Source organism: Camelina sativa, chromosome 11 (genome assembly GCF_000633955.1).
Source record: "Camelina sativa cultivar DH55 chromosome 11, Cs, whole genome shotgun sequence".
Classification (NCBI taxonomy): Eukaryota; Viridiplantae; Streptophyta; class Magnoliopsida; order Brassicales; family Brassicaceae; genus Camelina; species Camelina sativa.
In genome coordinates this window covers 45,043,277-45,063,726 of record NC_025695.1, presented here as the reverse complement: position 1 = coordinate 45,063,726, position 20,450 = coordinate 45,043,277, and the positions used below count along the sequence as shown (strand labels likewise).

General features: G+C 39.2%; 4 protein-coding genes and 1 long non-coding RNA gene across 7 annotated transcripts; 3 read left to right on the top strand and 2 right to left on the bottom strand.

Moving 5' to 3' along the window:
- LOC104726481 lies at positions 6,221–7,385 on the bottom strand. Its single transcript, XM_010445348.2, has 3 exons — positions 7,027–7,385; positions 6,848–6,890; positions 6,221–6,650 (listed from the first exon to the last, which is right to left on the bottom strand). The coding sequence occupies exons 1-3, from the start codon at positions 7,303–7,305 to the stop codon at positions 6,517–6,519; spliced, it is 456 nt and encodes a 151-aa protein (XP_010443650.1). The 5' UTR covers positions 7,306–7,385; the 3' UTR covers positions 6,221–6,516.
- LOC104726479 (neutral ceramidase-like) lies at positions 7,540–11,143 on the top strand. 2 transcript variants are annotated; one of them, XM_010445347.2, is made up of 10 exons: positions 7,540–7,765; positions 7,970–8,335; positions 8,419–8,627; positions 8,719–9,042; positions 9,124–9,388; positions 9,530–9,800; positions 9,875–10,000; positions 10,102–10,165; positions 10,256–10,416; positions 10,499–11,143. In XM_010445347.2, exons 2-10 carry the CDS (start codon positions 8,022–8,024, stop codon positions 11,051–11,053), a joined length of 2,289 nt encoding a protein of 762 aa, XP_010443649.1. In that variant the 5' UTR covers positions 7,540–7,765; positions 7,970–8,021; the 3' UTR covers positions 11,054–11,143. The 2 variants fall into 2 exon arrangements, with proteins under 2 accessions (XP_010443649.1, XP_010443648.1); XM_010445346.2 differs by having other exon boundaries at positions 8,719–9,048.
- LOC104726478 lies at positions 11,654–12,422 on the top strand. The gene is made up of 3 exons (XR_758058.1): positions 11,654–11,951; positions 12,042–12,231; positions 12,343–12,422. It is a non-coding gene; the product is annotated as an uncharacterized LOC104726478 (long non-coding RNA).
- LOC104726476 (mitochondrial uncoupling protein 2) lies at positions 12,808–15,773 on the top strand. The gene is made up of 9 exons (XM_010445343.2): positions 12,808–13,226; positions 13,628–13,846; positions 13,964–14,042; positions 14,145–14,278; positions 14,368–14,466; positions 14,574–14,678; positions 15,211–15,285; positions 15,388–15,474; positions 15,580–15,773. The coding sequence occupies exons 1-9, from the start codon at positions 13,146–13,148 to the stop codon at positions 15,616–15,618; spliced, it is 918 nt and encodes a 305-aa protein (XP_010443645.1). The 5' UTR covers positions 12,808–13,145; the 3' UTR covers positions 15,619–15,773.
- LOC104726477 lies at positions 15,774–18,630 on the bottom strand. Of its 2 annotated transcripts, none has more exons than XM_010445344.2 (3): positions 18,527–18,630; positions 17,478–17,612; positions 15,774–17,390 (listed from the first exon to the last, which is right to left on the bottom strand). In XM_010445344.2, exons 1-3 carry the CDS (start codon positions 18,571–18,573, stop codon positions 15,890–15,892), a joined length of 1,683 nt encoding a protein of 560 aa, XP_010443646.1. In that variant the 5' UTR covers positions 18,574–18,630; the 3' UTR covers positions 15,774–15,889. The 2 variants fall into 2 exon arrangements, with proteins under 2 accessions (XP_010443646.1, XP_010443647.1); XM_010445345.2 differs by having other exon boundaries at positions 15,774–17,387.

Sequence of the window (20,450 nt, the reverse complement as noted above, 5' to 3'; positions counted from 1 at the left end):
CCGTGGTCCCTGTAACAGCTAATGCCGCCTTCTACAAATCCTCTCCTCACACCAACAATCCACGCAATCAGTCTCGCACCTCCTCTCGCGGTGCTTCCAACTCCAACTCCCGTGGGGGACACGGCCGAGGTTATCAAGGCCGATGTCAACTATGTGGTGTCTTTGGCCATAGTGCTCGGCGGTGCTCTCAGTTACCGCGCTCCAGTTCTGGTTTCCAACCATCAGGTGGTGGCTACTCGCCTCATGCTAACATGGCTGTTGTTCCTCCGTACAACCCGGCCAACTGGGTTATGGATAGTGGTGCTACGCATCATCTTACTGCTGATCTGTCCAATCTCTCCCTCCATCAACCGTACAACGGTGGTGAGGACATAACCATTGCTGATGGTTCTGCTCTCAAGATTGCTCAAACTGGTTCCGCCTTACTCCCTACTCCCTCACGCTCACTTGCTTTACACGATATTCTATATGTTCCAGAGATAAGCAGGAATCTCATCTCGGTATATAGGTTGTGTAACACTAATCAAGTTTGTGTTTCATTCTTTCCTGCACATTTTCAGGTGACGGATCTGAAAACGGGGGTCCGGTTACTCCAAGATCGAACTAGGAATGAGCTATATGAGTGGCCGATTCACCGCAACACCATTAATGTGTTCTCGGCGTCATCTTCACCAAAAACGGATCTCTCCTCCTGGCATCTTCGACTTGGGCACCCCTCCTTCTCAGTTTTAAAAGCCATTGTTTCAAAGTTTTCTTTACCAATTTCTCTACCTTCTCAAACACAATTCTCTTGTTCTGATTGTTTCATCAATAAAAGTCACAAACTACCTTTTGCTTCCAACACAATCACATCTTCTCAACCTCTTGAATACATATATACCGATGTGTGGACATCTCCCATCACTTCATCCGAAAATTTCAAATACTATCTTGTGTTGGTAGATCATTTTACTCGTTATACATGGCTTTACCCTTTAAAACTTAAGTCTCAAGTCAAAGATGTCTTTATAGCCTTCAAGGCTCTTGTGGAGAACCGTTTTCAAACGAAAATTCGAACATTGTACTCAGATAATGGTGGTGAGTTCATTGCTCTCCGCTCGTTTTTGGTGACTCATGGCATCACACATCTCACGACGCCGCCACATACGCCAGAGCATAATGGTATTTCCGAGAGGAAGCATAGGCACATCGTCGAGACTGCTCTTGCTATGCTTGGACATGCTTCGGTTCCTCTTGGCTTCTGGCCTTATGCGTTTGTGGCTGCGGTGTATCTTATCAACCGTATGCCCACCGACGTCCTTGGTGGAGACTCGTCTTACCACAAACTGTTCCAAACGGATCCTAATTATCACAAGCTGCGTGTTTTTGGCTGTGTATGCTACCCCTGGCTACGTCCTTATCATAAACACAAGCTGGAAACACGCTCTACACCGTGTGTGTTCTTTGGATACTCACTTACACAAAGTGCCTATTTGTGTTTGGATGCTACAACTGGTCGAATGTATACATCTCGACATGTTAAATTCGTGGAGACCAGTTTCCCGTTTGCCAAAGTTTTGACGTCTCCCACCACGACACCACAGGTTCCGGTGGTCTCTTCTCCGGAGTCAACCGTGATTTATGTGCCATCGGTACCAATCGCTCCCACACTCTCAGCTCCTTCCGTCTCACCCCCGCGTTCAGATCCTCACCCGTCAACATCAACACCGTCGGTTTCTGCGACATCTCCGTATGTGTCTTCGTCGTCACAAACCCGATCGTCGTCTTCCGTCTCCTCTGATGTTGCACACGAAAACAGGACAAAACGGGCTCAAGATTTATTAGACAATGAGGCCTTACCAGGCCCAGTTCATGACTCTAATTCCTCAAGCCCATCAAGGAATCCTGTGTCACCAAGCCCATCAAACAATTCAAGTCCACAACCTGATAGATCGTCTTCCTCGTCAACAGGCTCGACAATCCCGTCGGTACCTACATCACCGGCTCCACTGCCTCTTGCCCCAGCTCCGCCGTTACTTCCACAACAAAACCAACATTCTATAAGGACACGGTCTAAAAATAATATCACGAAGCCGAACACAAAATATGGTCTCACGGCATCAACAACACCGCGTATACCCATGACGGTGGCCGAGGCTCTTCGTGATCCAAATTGGCGGAATGCTATGGTGGAGGAGATCAATTCTCAATTACGCGAACCTTCTTGGGATCTCACACCTCCAGAACCACATCAAAATGTCATCACTTGTAAGTGGATCTTCACTCTCAAATATAATCCAGATGGTTCTATCGCTCGTTATAAGGCACGGTTGGTTGCCCGAGGTTTTAATCAACAATACGGGGTTGATTATTCAGAGACATTCAGTCCTGTTATCAAATCCACCACCATTCGACTTGTCTTAGAAATTGCAGTGAAACGAAATTGGGCGATTCATCAGGTTGATATCAATAATGCCTTTCTCCAAGGCACCTTACAAGATGAAGTTTATGTCTCCCAGCCTCCAGGTTTTGTTGACCGTGATAGACCACGCCATGTTTGTCGCTTGAGGAAAGCTTTGTATGGGTTGAAACAGGCTCCCAGGGCTTGGTACCAGGAACTACGACAATTCCTTCTTGATTCTGGCTACAAAACATCGCTTGGGGATACCTCACTGTTTATTTATAAACATGATCGGTCCTATGTCTATGTACTGGTTTATGTTGATGATATTCTCATCGCAGGACCTGATGCTTTGGTGCGTGCTTTTCATCTCTCTCTCGCTCGTCGCTTTGCTCTTAAGGACCTTGGTCCAATTAGCTACTTCTTGGGGATAGAGGCTACGAGGTCATCCATTGGTTTACACTTGATGCAGCGCAAATACATCACTCATCTCCTCGCCAAAACAAAAATGCTTGATGCTAAACCAGTTCCAACGCCTATGTCGTCTTCCTCGCAACTTACGATTGTCTCTGGCACACCTCTTGAAGATCCTAAGCAATATCGAATGGTTGTGGGGAGTCTACAATATCTTGCATTCACGAGACCGGACATTGCTTTCTCTGTTAACCGACTCTCGCAATTTATGCATAAACCCACCAATGCACATTGGCAAGCCGCCAAACGGGTGTTGCGATACCTTGCGGGAACACGATCTCTTGGTATCTTCCTCCGTCGTGATGCACCTCTCACGGTCCATGCCTTCTCGGATGCAGACTAGGGTCGGGATAAGGCAACATATGTGTCCACTAGTGCGTACATCGTCTATTTCGGTGGAAGTCTGGTTTCCTGGTCCTCCAAGAAGCAGCGTAGTGTTTCTAGATCATCTACCGAGGCTGAATATAGAGCAGTTGCAAACACAGCCTCTGAACTCAAGTGGATCTGTACACTCTTAACTGAATTGGGGATTGCACTACCAACGGCTCCGGTGATTTACTGTGACAACATGGGAGCAACGTACCTTTGTGCAAATCCGGTTTTCCATACAAAGATGAAACATGTGGCCATAGATTATCACTTTGTGCGTGAGAACATTCAGTCCGGTACACTTCGGGTCTCACATATTTCAGGTGATGATCAGCTTGCTGATGCTCTAACAAAACCGCTGCCACCACCACGATTCCTAGAGCTAAGTTCCAAGATTGGTGTCAAGAAATTGCCTCCATCTTGAGGGGGCGTATAAAGAGAAGATATGTAAGGGAAGGATATAAGTGTAATTAGTAGTGTACAAAACCCTTGTGTGTATGCTGTATGTATATTGTAATCCTTACTATCAATAATACTCAAGACATTCCTTACAAAGATAACTGTTTTCAGTAAAATATTGTATGTACACATCTGATTTTGTTCCTGTAATCTCTTAGTTTTCTAGTAAAACATTTCCATGGAAACTGACCTCAACTGTATAAACCAATTGGAAATAGAGTGTGATTTTGATGTAAAAAAAAAAAAGAAAAGGAAATGTCCATCTGTTTAGTTTTCGTTGACTGAGGAGTCAGCATGAAAACTCTGAGACGGTTAGAGGGTTCCAGTTAACTGAAAGTTACTTAATTGTGTAAAGTAATTAAATTTTCTTAAACTCAAACGTATCAAAAGTATCATCAAAAGAGAGTCCTTAAACTTGCTTGACACGCCTTTAAAACTAGCCATATTCTCTCATAACCAATCCCCAACTTCTTAGTCTGACCCTTGTATGGAGCCTATTCCAAGCCGCTAGGCATGCTTGGGAATGTTGCCTTTAAACCATACAGATTTGTGCCAAGGGACAGTGATAGAAGTAGGATGTAAGGTCATCCCCAGCGGGGGTTTTAAGAGAGATTTTAACACAGTAAAAAAAAAATAATAATTCAGATAAAAGAAAAAAAATATAAGAGAACCTCTTATTTAGTAGACTCGAATTTGAAATAAGAGCGTCCTACATGCCAATTATCTGTTGGGCAGTCAGATTAGAAGAAGAAAAAAAAAATTTGATGGACGATCGAGTTTTTTTGTTTCTTTTCCTCTCTGTCTCTCTCTCTTTGTGATTGCAATGTCTTGCATATACTTAAAGTGTCTCTTTTTCAAAGTATATAAAACTCGTTGTTCATGTAGTCTTTTTCATCATTCAGGTTTACATTATAGGAGGAGATGGAAGAGACCTGAGAGGACCTCTTTTGGACAACTTTAACTAATTAAGATGTGTTAGCTGGGGCAGTTTAACTAATTAGTTTTTGTACTTACTTCCTTGCTTTTAGTTTCAATGGTTAAACTATATTCTTTGAAATATACAAGTAAAGAGCAAACGATCTTGTTCAGGTGGGAGCCATTGAGCCTCAGAGCTTGGATTCATTGCTAGGAAGCATCCATGATTGTCTTGCAAGTACATGTTGGTTAACACGTCAGGCCGCGGCTGATACATTCGTTACATTGGCATTACATTCCACCGCTTTAATTAAGGACAAAACAGAGTTCACCACTGCCGTGCTTGAAAACTGTCTGTCTCACAAGGTAGGTAGCTCCACTCTCTTTCTCTTTAAGTAATCTCAGGTGTAGGATCTTTCTGTTTTTGTGATATGGCCCGTATGAACTATAACAGGGCGAGTTGTACACTTGTTAGCTATAAAAGCTAATTTCAGTCAACTCTTCAAAGCCAAAGAGAATTGTTTATAAGAACAACAAAAGAACACAAGTTTCTTAACAATATTTTTCTTCATGTTCGATGATTCTACAATGGATGATGCTTAAGTCTTGGCCACGTCATGTTTTTTTCTCACGTTCGTGTCTCATCAACACTCATTATTTACACTTGAAGTTTTCTTTACACTTGTTATTTTGGTCATTGTAGGTTAAACCGAAGACTGATTTTGGAGTTGTGATGTTGATTGAGAGTCATATAACTCTAAAACAAGAGGTTTGTTTTTTTATATCTTCCTTTTTGCTTCTTGGATTGGTCTAACTTACTTAAAATCTTGATTTTTGTTTTCGTTCTGTTTACAATTGATGGTCTACTGAGTTCAAACTTTATGAAATGCAATAATTTTATAAATATATATCTTTTCTCTTTGTTGGAATAAAATTAATCATTTTCCTTTTTCATGAATTGTACTTTTATTTTATTATGTTTTCATGTTTTTAATGTTTAAAATTTTATAAAATGCAATAATTTTATAAACATATATTTTAATATGCAAAAATTTCATATTCTACTTTAATTTCTTTAATTTCAAAAAAAAAATCAAATTAAGAAAACCGGAGGGAAAAATTGTAATTATATTTCCCAAAGTTCTTAATCAACTAAAAGTACATTTTATATTAATTCAAAATTATAAGAGCCCAAAAATATAATCCCCATTGAGGTTGCCTTAAGGCTGACCATGTTTTATGCGACCAGCTTTACACACTGTATTTATCATATCTTCATACTTCTGCATGTATCACACCAAATGGAGATCACTCTTCCAGAATATTACACGTTCAACCCAAAAATTGTTTCCATTAAGGCGAATAACAAAACGAGGGTGGTAAAGTCTGTGATGCAAGATCAGGAGAATTACCAAATTAGAATCCCGTGCTTAAGTGGAATATCTAGAAACTCCAAAAATCCCAAAAGATGTTGTTTGTTGAAGAGGAGACTACAAATCAAATACTTTCCCACATGTTCAAGCGACATGGAGGTTCTCAGACATTGGAAATTTGAGATTGCTTTGAACTTCACTAAGCCTGGTTCTAAATTCTCATGTGACAAACCAAAAAAAATACCAAATCTGCCACTGGTAATTGGGTCCTTTTATTAGATGTTTAAAACCAGAAGGTCTCCTACAAAACGAATCCATACTTAATAGTAGTAAAACCCTATCCCCAGTGATTCTCCAATGCAGGCACATCAAAATCAAAACCAAGATGGAACAAAAAAAAACCGATCATCATCCGTAGACTATGGATCATTTCCTACAAAGCTATCGACGAATTCAAATAAACAACAACTGTATCTTATAATAAATAAAAGAAACCGCAAACAGATATATCGAGAAGTACCCACAACAATGGAAGTAGTAAACATATCAGGCAGCTTGGACATCAGCAGCAACGGTTGCAGAGTTTGTTGCAGGAGCAGCCTTTGTCAGATTTGGAATATACTTCCAACAGCGTTTGTGAACTCCACTTATCTTCTTTGGAGCTTCCGCAGCTCTCAATCCTGCATTTTGAGAATAGTAAAGTAAGTCAACTAAATTGCAACTGAGAAATCAAAATCTCAACATCAATGAAAGCAAATTATGACTATCACAGTTTCAAGTATGGCTAGTTCTAACAATTCCACCCTACACTCCATACATATAACGAAAAGCTAGTAACTTAACATTACTAAACAAGTGAGGAACAAAAAGAACTCACCATCTTTGTGAACAATCCCCCAAGCTTTTCCATGTCTACCATCCTGCATTTGAATCCAAAATCAAACAAAACCCCAAATGCATTTTCTCAGCATACGAAAAAAATGTAAACTTTACAATCAAACAAGAAAGAGAACACAAAACAGTAAGTGAAAGTGCAGAAGAAGAAGAAGAAGGGACCTTGTAGAGATTGATCTTAGTGATTTCATAAGAGATTCCGTTCCAGTGAGCTTTAGCCATATGGTATCCGATTCCCCAATTAGGTAAGAACTGAGCGACTTCGATTAAGTTCTTCTTCTTTCTTCTTTTAGGTTTATTCGCATCGGAGCTAGGGTTTTCACTCGACGGAGGAGATGCCGCCGGCGCCGCAGAGAAATTCCTAAAGAGATTAAGCGAGAGTCTGAAAGCACCGACGGTTTCGGTTCTTGAGATTGCTCTGTTCATCAGGCTCATCGCCATTGTATCGCTTTATTGTTGTTTCACCCCCACTGTTGAAGATCGGCGACTGAGGAGGTTGAAGAGAAGGAGAGAACAACCCACAAGTTTTGGTTTATTCACAAACAAACCCAATAATATTTAATAAATTATAATTTGACCCCATTACTTCTGTATTTTGACAAACTTTTCCTAAAAATCCGAACTTTACAAAATTAGTAGTGGAATGAGAAGTCAAAACCGAATTGAGAACGACTCAGAAGTCAGAACAGCTGAAATTGGGAAGCTTTCCTTCTCCGCAACCTTAAAAACTAGTACTTTCCTCAAACTTTACTCTTACTTCCAGACTCTGATCGTTGTTCCAGAAAAAAAAAACGAAAACTTTATCGAGTTTTCAAATCCTGCCACCTTTGTTTTGCTTCATAGCATTCACACCGATTGGTTTCTATCATTCCCTGCAAATGGGTCGCTCTCTATAACTGCGGTTAGTGTGTTCATCAACTTAAAAAGTATACACTTGTTTGTTTCTGAATTAGTTCATAATGATGTGTTTGTTCATCTAAGGCTTGCGTTACCTCTTATCCTTCTTCAGGTTGGATAATCTCTTGGGTTTAATAATTAAGATTCATGAAAGATGTGTGTGTGTGTGTTTGTTTGTGTTGCTTACGTTGGCATATGCTTTCTCTAGGAAGGATCAAAAAGGGGAAAGAAGTGATTGTTCCTCCACATCGAGTGTGAAGATGACGAGGCGGTCTGTGTCTATTATAAAGTGCACATTGTTCTTGCTGTTTCTGCTGAAGATCAAATGTGTATTCACTGATTCCGATTATTTGATCGGACTTGGAAGCTATGACATCACGGGACCTGCAGCTGATGTCAACATGATGGGATATGCTAACATGGAACAAGTAACATCCGGTGTTCACTTCAGGCTCAGAGCTCGCGCTTTCATCGTGGCTGAGCCTTTCAAGAAAAGAATTGTTTTTGTTAATCTTGATGCTGGTATGGCCTCACAGCTTGTGACTATCAAAGTGATTGAAAGATTAAAACAGAGGTAGGTATGTCTATCTTGTAAGTTTGTTACATGCTAAGCAGATTAAACTCAAATTCAAAAGTTCTATTTTAACTTCCTTGGAGGTACGGTGAGCTTTATACGGAGGAAAATGTTGCAATTAGTGGAACTCATACTCATGCTGGTCCAGGGGGTTATCTCCAATACATTCTGTACTTAGTTACATCTCTCGGGTTTGTTCATCAATCGTTTAATGCTCTTGTGGATGGTATAGAGCAAAGTATCATAGAAGCTCATGAAAATCTTCGTCCCGGGTCCATGTTAATCAATAAAGGTGAGCGATTCAGCTTGTGGCAAACTTTTACTATCATTCATTTACATGTTGCTTTCTCTAAAGACATTTCTTTTGGAGCTGAAAATTTCAGGGGAGCTCTTGGATGCTGGTGTGAATCGTAGTCCCAGTGCATACCTTAACAATCCGGCACATGAGCGTAGTAAATATGAATATAATGTCGATAAAGAGATGACACTTGTCAAGTTCGTTGATGATCAGTGGGGTCCTGTGGGTAGTTTCAATTGGTTTGCAACTCATGGCACTTCGATGAGCCGCACAAATTCCTTGATCAGCGGGGACAACAAAGGCACTGCAGCACGTCTCATGGAAGACTGGTTTGGACAGAAAGAAGGTCGCGTGTCATATGATGTTGAATCTCATAGAAGAGTCTCACGCATACTCACAGATCCCCATGGTAAGCGTAAGTGACCATAGCTTCTATACTTTAGTAATAGCGTGCTATGATAAAACTAACCTTTTGTTGCGTTCATTGCAGATCAAGATGTAATGGAAATGGCGTCCTCATTACCGTCTACAGGCGGTAAAACCGTTACAAGGATGTCAAGCGTTGCTAGACGGGTCAGAAGTGGATTCAGACACGCTGACAAACCTAGCTTTGTCTCTGCCTTCTGTCAAACTAACTGTGGTGATGTTAGTCCGAACGTGTTGGGAGCCTTCTGTATAGACACAGGCCTGCCTTGTGACTTCAACCACAGTACTTGTGGTGGAAAGAACGAACAGTGCTACGGCCGTGGACCAGGGTACATCTTATTCCTAAATGCACACTTTTCCTTTCAGTAATGCGAAAACCAATCACAGAAAATTCTTTTCTCTCTCAGTTCAGTATGGTATTTAGAGCCAAGCTTATTAGATGTATGACTTGGCAAGACTAAATGTTTCAGTTACCCTGATGAGTTTGAGAGTACGCGCCTTATTGGAGAGAGGCAGTTCAAGAAGGCTGCGGATCTTTTCACTAAAGCCTCTGAGGAGATACAAGGAAAAGTTGACTACCGTCATGCTTTTGTTGATTTCTCTCAGCTTGAAGTGACGATTGATGGACAAAATGGAGGTTCCGAAGTGGTGAAAACATGTCCAGCTGCAATGGGTTTTGGTTTTGCTGCAGGAACAACTGATGGACCTGGAGCATTTGACTTTAAACAAGGAGATGATCAGGTAAACCCCAAATTCCCTTCTAACTTACTAATAAGATGGTTAGTACTATACATGATGTTGTTACTTTGTGTCAGGGAAATCCTTTCTGGAGGCTTGTAAGGAACCTTCTCAAAAATCCAACTGAGGAACAGGTCCGGTGCCAGCGACCTAAACCCATATTACTTGATACCGGTGAAATGAAACAACCATACAACTGGGCGGTGAGCATAATCTGTTTATCAATCATCCTAATGCTTTTACTGCAATGAATTATAATTGATTCCCACTTAACTCTTTGTCTGGTTCTTTATCCATTTTTCAGCCGTCGATATTACCAGTTCAGATCCTCCGCATTGGCCAGCTAGTGATTCTCTGCGTCCCCGGTGGTATTCCAGACTCCCCTCAGAAAAAAAATCATTTTGAGGGCTGATGTAAAACATTAGTAATATCCTTTCTGTTTTGGTTCTGCTTGCAAGAATTCACAACAATGGCAGGGAGGCGACTACGTGATGCCGTGAAAACAGTGCTTAAGGAAGGCAGCAACGGAGGAGAATTCAGCATAGTCATAGCTGGGTTAACCAATTCATACTCGCAGTATATCGCCACATTTGAGGAATACCAAGTGCAGAGATATGAGGTGAGAGGCTGATGAGATAAGAAGGAAGAGGTTGGATCTCTTTTGATTTCATGCTCTTAAACCAACTCTATTTTTTTGTCAGGGTGCATCAACTTTGTATGGACCTCACACGCTAAGCGGATACATTCAAGAATTCAAGAAACTAGCAAATGATCTTCTATCTGGTCAAACCACTGATCCTGGTCCTCAGCCACCTGACCTACTTCACAAGCAAATAAGCTTACTAACACCCGTGGTTGCGGATATGACACCAATTGGAACTGCATTTGGAGATGTTATATCAGATGTTCCTCGCTCTGCCAAATTCAGGAAGGGAACTGACGTAGTGACGGTTCAATTCCGGTCAGCAAACCCGAGAAACGACCTGATGACGGAAGGGACTTTCGCGCTTGTTGAGAGGTGGCTAGAAGGAAGAAAGACATGGATACCTGTTTATGATGACGACGACTTTTGCCTCCGGTTTAAGTGGGCAAGACCGTTCAAACTAAGCACGCAGAGCACAGCGAGTATCGAATGGAGAATCCCTGAAACAGCAACACCTGGCGTTTATAGAATCACTCACTTTGGTTCAGCTAAAACACCTTTGAGTTCCATTCACCATTTCTCTGGTTCATCAAGTGCCTTTGTTGTATATTGAGATGAACAACACGAATAGTCTTTACACATATCCCTAGCAACTTCCATAGAAAAATGTAGAAAAACCCTAAACCAGTTGAATTTTTTTTTATCTTGTATAGAAAGAAGAATACAGACCGGGGACAAAAATTAGACCCAAAAAAAGGTTAAACCAAGATAAAAAAAAAATAAAAAGGTGATAAATACGGAGATAGTAAAAGACTGTAATATTCTACAATCCATCCTCCTAAAAATCCTTGACCTACTGTACTTGCAGCAACTAGTAAAGCTTCTGTATATTTATGAGTTCATCAGGTCTAGGCAGCTTTAACTTAATCTATACTTTTTAAAATTAAGTAGTCATCTCCCTCTTTAAACATTGACTTTACTTTTGTGTTTATGCATCTTCTTCATTCATTGAGATCAACTTTGTTGTCTCTGTTTTTTTTTTATTGGCAGGAAAGTGATGAAGATGAAAAGACTGCCCTGAAAATGGTGAGCAACGTTAACCATCCATGCCGAACACAAGTTTCCCTCATTGACTCTACTTTTCTCTTTATGAATACTTTAACGGATGTTTCATTCATTGACGTGAACTATGTCTATTTTGTGTGCAGGAAAAGGATGAAGATAAAAGAAAAGGTATAATTAAGCAACATATTTTGTTAGTCTTGAAAAATAGATAGCTAAATCAGTTTCACAAACCTCTTAAATGAAATACAAAGGTGGAAAAATATCGTTGCCTTTTCGAAAATGAAGATGCATATGGAAACAATCCAGGAACCATTTTCGTTTAAGGGTTTCGATTGTTCCCTACCTATGGCTGATATCAGGACGGCATTGAGAAATCACTTCAGTTCATGTGGACAGATCTCTCGGATTTTTGTTCCCACAGAGTGTAAAACCGGTTCTCTTTTGGGGTTTGTGACTTCTTGCTCGTATTTTTTTTTTTACTTCTTTTAAGTTTAAATGCAAACGAAAATATTTACTTTTTGTTTTTTTCTCTTCAGATTTGCTTTCATAAATATGCTGGCGGACGAAAAGAAGGCATTAGCACTAGATGGAAGTTACTTGGGAAGTCTGAAGCTTGAGGTTGGAAGGGCTAGTCGTATAATTGGAAGTAGAACGCTGTGTTCTCGTTCGAAGAAAGCGTATGTACCACCGCTTCACTGAAACTAGGGGTGGTCGTATACAGCCCAGGTACATAAATTTAATTCTTGATGATTAGTATTGAATCCTAGCTAGTTAGTTAAGAACGTAACTTGTCATTAATTAAATTTGTTGTTTTCTTTTGCTATTTTTATATAACAGGACAGCTATGTTCGACAGTATGATTGCTGAGCTTGACCAAAAAAAAGCTGAAGCCAAGAAAAGACACTGCTAAATATTTTGGTCGTTTAATTTACCTTCTAAAAGAAAACTTGTATTGCGTAATTCTTGCTATTTTGTTGCATAAGTTATGCCTAAATCAAATTATTAAAAAACTACATGAGCTTACTATAACTCCCGTGGATGGGAATATAGAGGCATTTGTTGAGTGGTGTGGATCGAGCAAACAGAGACCTATTGGAATATAGAATCACTCACTTTTGTTCTGCTAATTAAACCACCTTAAACATAAAGGCAGTTTCATCATACCTAACCTTCCACCTGAGGAAGAGGGTCTCCAACTAAAACATAAGACAGTTATGCACGTAAACCTTCCAGTAGAGGAAGAGGGTCTCTGTTCTCTAATCACTCTGTTTAGTTACAAAAGGAAAAGAAAGGAAACTATAATAGCGAAAATAGTAACACCAAAAGATTGGGATTGAGAGAGACTCTCTGTACTATTTCTGAATTCGTTTACGCCATTAGATTGCTTTTTTAAAAATCTCGATCTCGCTCACTCACTTTTCTTCATTACTACTCTAAATAAAAACCAAATCATTTGAGAAAACCCATTTTTAAAGATAAATACTACTTTTTTTTATCAAATCAATCATCCTGATCGTCGTTGTTGTCAGAGAGAAGAAAAGTGCAAGTTCTTAAATTTTTTTTTTTTGTGTTTGCCATCAATCGGTGCATCCCCAGATTTCGCTTATCTTGTTCCCCATCTTTTGTATTAGCAATTAACAATGGCGGATTTCAAACCAAGGATCGAGATTTCGTTCCTTGAAACCTTCATTTGCAGCGCTTTCGCTGCTTGTTTTGCAGAGGTGCGAGATTGAGATGAGATGATTCCTCCTCCTTTTTTTGGGGTTTTTTTTTTGTCATTTTGCGTCGGTGAATTATCTTGGAATTAATTCGATTCAATCACTGTCACTGGTTGAACAAGCCAGATCATTTTTTTGTTTTGTTTCAGATTTGTTCTTCTTCTGTTGACTCTTTGAAATTGAGCTGTAGATTATATAATGGTCTAGTCTACGGACTCTTTAAAGTCTTATATTAGGAGATGATACTCTTATCGAAATGAGCTACATAGGCTCTACTAGGTTTGATGTTTTGGAAAAATTTGACTTTTTTTTTTTTATGTGTTATGTGTTTGCTTTTTTACTCCTTTTAAGTCTGTTTGGTAGCTTTTAGTCAAATCTCTTGATGTTTATGAACAATGTTGCAGTTATGTACAGTACCGTTAGACACAGCCAAAGTAAGGCTTCAGCTTCAAAGAAAGATCCCTACTGGAGATGGTGATAATTTACCCAAGTACAGAGGCTCAATTGGTACACTAACTACCATAGCAAGAGAAGAAGGTATTTCTGGGCTTTGGAAAGGTGTCATTGCAGGACTTCATCGTCAATGCATCTATGGTGGCTTAAGGATTGGGTTATATGAGCCTGTGAGTTCTCACATTACTTTCCTTCTCTGGGTTTTTTTTTCTTTAATATATATATATATATTTGGGATTCTCTCTTCTTATATCTGATGAGTTGGTTACTTTGCTATATCTGGCCAGGTCAAGACTTTTTTGGTTGGAAGTGACTTTATTGGTGATATTCCATTATATCAAAAGATTCTTGCAGCTTTGTTAACTGGTGAGCTCAGTTCTTGAATTTGACCCTCTAACTCTAGTGAAGGAAAGACATAATAAAGGGAATTTTTTTTCTTTTGGTGTGTGTGTGTGTGTGTGACAACAGGAGCTATAGCTATTATAGTAGCTAATCCAACTGATCTTGTTAAAGTTCGGCTTCAATCAGAAGGAAAACTACCGGCTGGGGTTCCTAGGCGTTATGCAGGAGCTGTAGATGCTTATTTCACCATAGTGAAGCTGGTTAGTAAATTAACCTGCAAATAACAATGTCAAAAATACTTGGTTAGCAGAGAGATTTATAGTCTTTTCACTTTTGATGTATAAAACAGGAAGGAGTTAGTGCGCTATGGACCGGACTTGGTCCTAATATTGCTCGGAATGCTATTGTAAATGCTGCAGAGCTAGCTAGTTATGATCAAATAAAGGAGGTGAATATTTCTTTCTCAAGAATCGTTTTTCTTGTTGAGTAGAATTTTTGGCTTCTAATGGTGTTTGTTTAGTCTTTGTTTGTTCTAATACTTCCATACATATGCAGACAATTATGAAAATTCCATTCTTCAGAGACAGTGTTCTAACTCATCTACTAGCTGGTTTAGCTGCAGGCTTCTTCGCTGTCTGTATTGGTTCTCCGATTGATGTGGTAAGCATCCAGTTTCTTTTATTTACATAAAACCAACAACAAAATTACAAGATCAATATGGCTCTGCCTCATCTTTTTTGGTAGTGGTATATGTAATATAACTTTTAAAAAGAGTGACAGATCTGAAATGAAAGTGCTAAATGCCTAAATTAATGATATTCTGGGGAACAAAACAAAAGAGACTAGTACTGATTTGAGTTCTATTATAGATTTGTGGCAAGGATTGAGTTCGTATCACAGAATATCTCTTAGAAGGATAATGATATTGAATGGACAGAGCACCACCTTGAAGTGACAATGAGCGTTTCACATGTTTGTGTCTTCCACAGTTTATGTTTCTTATCTCTTACATGGTGATTTGACTTTGGTAAAAGCAGCATTATTAGATAGTAATGCTCTACTGAAGGAGATATTAGATTGTAGAGAAACTAATAAAAATATCAACTTGTTACTAAAAGAAGCAAAATAATTGATGGTTTGTGGTATATGCCCTTGGAACGGCCATGTTATATTTCTTTATATGTTGTTCCAGGTAAAATCTAGAATGATGGGTGACTCTACTTACCGAAACACAATTGATTGCTTCATCAAAACCATGAAGACAGAGGTTGGTATCTATTTCTGGTTCACATTTACCAATCTCTCTCTCTCTCTCTCTCTCTTTAGATACAATCATGATGGAATGTTTTGTTTTTTGGTATATTTACAGGGGATCATGGCATTCTACAAAGGATTTCTCCCGAATTTTACACGGCTAGGAACCTGGAACGTCATTATGTTCCTCACACTAGAACAAGTAAACTTAATCCTTCTCCTATTCTCATTTTACTTTTGATGAATTTGGGGTTTTTACTCTTTTATTTAATCTTGTTCTCTCTGTTTCACCTTTACTTTGTGACAGGTGAAAAAAGTGTTTCTAAGAGAAGTCTTGTACGATTGATACTGAGATCCCTAGTCGAAAAAAACATACCTTATTACATAATCCCTTCTAAAAACCCTCGAATTGTTAGAATTAAAACATATATATGTTATGTGTGAGCTTTGTCATTTAGATTAATATAGAAACATTTATCCAATTTTGAATTTTTTTTTCAATTGTTTTGCAAGAACTCTTTATAATGAACGGACTCCTTATTTCAACATTTTTCCAAAACCAAGTTGATAACTCGACATAACATTACTAACACACAGTGGAACTCAATGAAACCAGTTTAAGCCCTTGGAACCAAGTAAACTCTGGATTTGATGATTGATCCTTTCCCTTGATGGCTAAGCTTGAATCCTGGACAAACAGGAAACCCAACAACTTGACCCGCAGGAACACGGCCATCCGAGAACCTCACAACGCTCTCCATGTACTGAGAGTGAAACTCGGCTCCTCGGTTTGCTTCAAAGTGACTCGGGGATGGGTCAAGCGAAAAGGCCAGGAGATGAAGCAGCCAGACGGCTTTGGCTAACCCCAAGAACTCTCCATAGAACTGACTTCTTGGGTGATTACCAGCTAAAACCAACTCCCGCTGTTCCGAGTCCCCAAACAACGACTCTTCCATTTTGTGGTGAATGATCGAAAGGTACTTCTTTGAGCAGAACTTACCAAAATGGCAAGTTGGTAAGATCCCTAGCAACTCCATAGGATCCATTGCTTTCATGTCTTTGAACTGAGCAAAGCAGTCACGACGGTACTGATCCGGGTTGATAAGAGAAGAGAGGCTTCCGTCCATGTAAAACGTTTCGTGATCGAATCCTTGGAAGATTTTCCTACAGATGTAAGACTCGAGAGCAAATTTCGCGTGTTGGTTCGGGACAGAGGACTGAACAGAGGATGCAAACGAAGAAGCTGACACTCCATCTGATGCAGCTTCAATGGATCGAACAGCCGCTGCAATGTCCCAGTGTGCAGCTCGCATTAGAGACAGTAAAATCCCTGTAAAAGACTTTGATGCCTCTTTCACCTGAATCATTGTCATCTCAAATAACTCCGGTACCGGAGATACAGCAATTTGTGTGGAGCAGTTCACTTTCCGGCTAGAAAGCAATCGGTGTTTCTTGCCTCCTCCGTTACCATTGGCCATGGAAGTAGCCGCTTTGACTTTCTCCTTGAGATTCTCAATCTCAGTGTCTTTCACCTTCACTTCTTTCTTCAGCTCCTTCACGACGGCTTCATACGGCGCCACCGCGTCTCTCAGCAATCCTCTACCGGAGTCGTTTTTCCTCCGGCCACCACCACCACCACTTCCGGTACCTCTCATCCTCCTGAATCTTTCCCTCAACAAACCAATCCTTCTCAGCTCAGCCACCATAGCCATGTCAGCATCGTGCATCTTCTCCGGATCCCACGGCGAATGAGCTTCCTGAAGCGCCACGTAAGCTCTCTTCAAAGCAGCCGCCGCGGTGAATACTTCCTCCATCACCATGTCCATCTCCTGAACCGTCTCCAAGCTCACTCCGGTCTTGCTCTTAATAACCCTAATAGTCTCATCTTTCACATCCTCCTCCTCCAAAGCGTCCTCGTACTGAATCTCACCTTCCTCATTCTCCTCTTCTTCGGAATCGTACTCTTCCCGGCGGTTACCAGCTAGATCTTGCCTGCCGGCGGAGAGTGGATGCAACAAACAAGAAGCAGTCACTCGTTGAATCAGATCCGAGAAGTTAGAAACCTTGTTCGCCATCTCTCCTCGCTTCTTCGCCTTGCTTAATTCGCCGGCGTTCCTACTTGCAACCAAAAACACACAAAAAAGGTTTGAGATTACCAGAAATTGTGAAATCAACGGGGACTTTTTTACCGACGGGAAGCTAAACCTGCGGGAATGGTGAGTGTTGTTATCCGATTTGAGAGCAAATCTAGGAGGATCTCGATTGAACTGAACTGAGTACCAGTACTCAATGTCCTTAGGCTCAGTATCTAAGCTCTCTCGATCATTCTTCTTCTTTTTGCTGCAACAGTGAGAGAGCAAACCAACTTCGTCAGTTTATACCACCGGAATAATAAATTCTCCGGCCGTCGAATGAAATTTTATGAATTTTATCCAAATTTCTCAAGAGTCAGTGTCAGAGAGTTAGTGTGGAGAACAGGGGAAGAGAAGACCACTAAAGAACTGATAGAAGATTACGGAATTACCCCTTATCTTTTTTATGTTTTTGAGTTTTGACCCCTTGACTATTTTTAATTGTAAATGATGTGCCTCGTAAAAGCTTTGCCTCGATTTGGGTCCTAGGGGAAAGTTTTGGGTCTTTCGACAATTTTTTTATCTTTTACCCATGCACATGCTCTCCTCTTTCCTTTTTCTTTTTATTTATTTATTTGCCAATATTCCAAAAAAAATACAATATATGCCAATAAAAACAATATTTAAGTTGGAATTATAAAAACAATTTGTTTATCACATCTTTTCCTTTTTTCCCCTTTTCAAAAATTGGTAATTACAGTATAGCTTTCTATCCTTTGATGACTTAACTTTTTTATGAAAGTTTTTCTTTGGCTAAATTAAAATTAAAAAAAAAAAAAAAAATACTAGTTTCTCTCCTAAAAGACAAAAGTGAAGTAAGTGGCGATTATCTCAGACTTTTTTTTTTTTTTGTTAATCTCTCTTTTGATTGGACAAGAAAGTGATGATCAGATAAAGTTACGACATGGATCTTGCCTTAGTCCAAAATCATGTACAAATTATTGTCTCTTTATTTCATATACTAATGATATGATATATCAATTATATCGATAAATCCAAGTTTTATCATTAAACACATGTTAAGAAAACACTTTAATCACATCGTACTTAATTAAAACAACAAAGTATATTAATCAAAAGTTAAATTCCAACGTAAATAAAAAACTGAAATGAATAACTCACCTGTGATTCCTGGGATTAAGTGAGCATAAAAGTATCCCTGGCAACATCTTCTCTCCTTCTCTCTTTTAGAGACAAAGAGATGAACTCTTATTATATTAAGGTTCATAGTTTACCCATATGTGTATATATATAGCTAGCGCATATTCTCAATCGAAGATTTGAGAGAAAAATAGGCCAATGAGGAAACAAATAGGTTTTGGATGTGACAAGTATCAAACACTGTATTATTAAAAAATTATGAGATTATAATTGAGGGGGTGGGATTGTTCCTTGTTTTATGTTTCAACATCTAGCCATTTGTTGTCTAGTTTGTTCTCACAAATCTTATAAACTTCACTGAGAAAATATATCCAGAATCAAAATTGGATTTACAATCAGAAACGTTCACAAATTTATAAATACGATTCAACAACACGTCAATACGATTTCAGTTGAAATTGTCACAAAATATAAATAAGAGATGCGTGCCTTCTTATAAATATATATATCTTCTTCCAAAAGATAACATTATTATAAGTTTGCGAGAAAGATACATTAGCTTAATTACTGAAGTCGGTTTCTATGTGTCTCTCTTGTGTTTGTAGGATGAGATTCACTAGCACCCTAGTTTCCCGTGAAACTAGGTGTACGTCAACGTATCCTCAATCTTTTTCATTTTTTGGTATCAATGTTAAGTAACGTAGCATCAGTACTTGGTACGTTATATATACACCGGCCAATACATACACTTAAAAACAAAAGTGGAAGCCATGGAGAGAGTATAACTTATTCTAATCCAACCGACATTGTTGGCAAACCCAGTACTCTCTGTTCTTTTATGGATTCTGTTGTGCTAACATTTTAATTACGTTTTAGGAGAAACAGTGATGAACATAGTGGCATAGTTTGGTTGGTACTTGTTGTAAACTATCTTTTAACATGTTGTCAAATTTTCAGTATAGTACAAGCCATGGCTATATAGAAATCACCAATGTATATGATGTGTAATCATAAAATATTATGTGTAGGATATATACGATAATAATAGGATATAAGAGGAAAGGGTGCGTCCAAAGGCGTAGGACATGCATGAAATAGGTCCGGAGACAAAATGTGTGGTGTCTCTAAAAAATGAATCTGTTGGTAAGCATTTGTGTTTTACCAATCTTTTGGACTCACCTTTAATTACATCTTTCTTTCTCTTTTATTCTTCTACTCTCATTGAATTTGGCCATTTTGTTTTCTTCGTCCACACACACACACACACACACACATATAAATATATGTAGTATAATATATGTATCATGATCATGAACTAGTTACGTTCATACTTTTTTGTCCTATACGTTTTAATATCACTGCTGTGCAAGACATGACTTATTAAGTAAACCTTGTTTTTTTTTCCCCCCGTTTGTTCTCATCTGGGAGGGACTTTGTGAATCAGGTGACTGTAGGGGCAGCAGCGTGCGTTGATCTTAATCTAGACAAGCTCAAACGTCGAGGACAAAATTGAATTATTATTAGGTCACAGCCGCATAGTCACACACCGTCGTATCAAGTGAGCAAAGCCAAGTCGTTCGACTACTGACAAGATCACCCAATACGTCTGCAATTTTGGTTCAGTTTCGTCGCATGATTAGGGATGAGTGCAATTATGACCCAACACACAAGAACAACAACAATCTCAAAATCCTGTGCTCTACTTCTTGACCTCAAAAGTCAAAAACCCTCTGTTTTTCTTTGTTCAAATTTGGGCCTATGATAGTTTTATATTGATGGGCCGAAGTCGTAAGCAAGCCTTATTGCATATACAGAAAATATTTCTGATAAAAATGAAAAAAATTAAACTAAATATCTCAATCAGACAAGAATAATTTAGAGCATATCAGAGATGCTGACAGACAGACTAATACGCTGTCGTTTTTAACGTATTTTCCCTTAAATA

Bases quoted from the DNA above. Each gene is read 5' to 3' on its own strand.
- LOC104726479 (XM_010445346.2), top strand. From the start codon at position 8,022: ATGACGAGGCGGTCTGTGTCTATTATAAAGTGCACATTGTTCTTGCTG. The intron at 8,628-8,718 runs GTGAGCGATTCA...TGAAAATTTCAG, and splicing joins GTCCATGTTAATCAATAAAG to GGGAGCTCTTGGATGCTGGT. The intron at 10,417-10,498 runs GTGAGAGGCTGA...TTTTTTTGTCAG, and splicing joins ACCAAGTGCAGAGATATGAG to GGTGCATCAACTTTGTATGG.
- LOC104726481 (XM_010445348.2), bottom strand. From the start codon at position 7,305: ATGGCGATGAGCCTGATGAACAGAGCAATCTCAAGAACCGAAACCGTC. The intron at 6,891-7,026 runs GTCCCTTCTTCT...ATTCAAATGCAG, and splicing joins CTAAGATCAATCTCTACAAG to GATGGTAGACATGGAAAAGC. The intron at 6,651-6,847 runs GTGAGTTCTTTT...CTCAAAATGCAG, and splicing joins GGGGATTGTTCACAAAGATG to GATTGAGAGCTGCGGAAGCT.
- LOC104726476 (XM_010445343.2), top strand. From the start codon at position 13,146: ATGGCGGATTTCAAACCAAGGATCGAGATTTCGTTCCTTGAAACCTTC. The intron at 13,227-13,627 runs GTGCGAGATTGA...ACAATGTTGCAG, and splicing joins TCGCTGCTTGTTTTGCAGAG to TTATGTACAGTACCGTTAGA. The intron at 14,467-14,573 runs GTGAATATTTCT...ATACATATGCAG, and splicing joins GTTATGATCAAATAAAGGAG to ACAATTATGAAAATTCCATT.
- LOC104726477 (XM_010445344.2), bottom strand. From the start codon at position 18,573: ATGTTGCCAGGGATACTTTTATGCTCACTTAATCCCAGGAATCACAG. The intron at 17,613-18,526 runs GTGAGTTATTCA...TCACTGTTGCAG, and splicing joins CTTAATCCCAGGAATCACAG to CAAAAAGAAGAAGAATGATC. The intron at 17,391-17,477 runs GTTTAGCTTCCC...TTTGGTTGCAAG, and splicing joins AACACTCACCATTCCCGCAG to TAGGAACGCCGGCGAATTAA.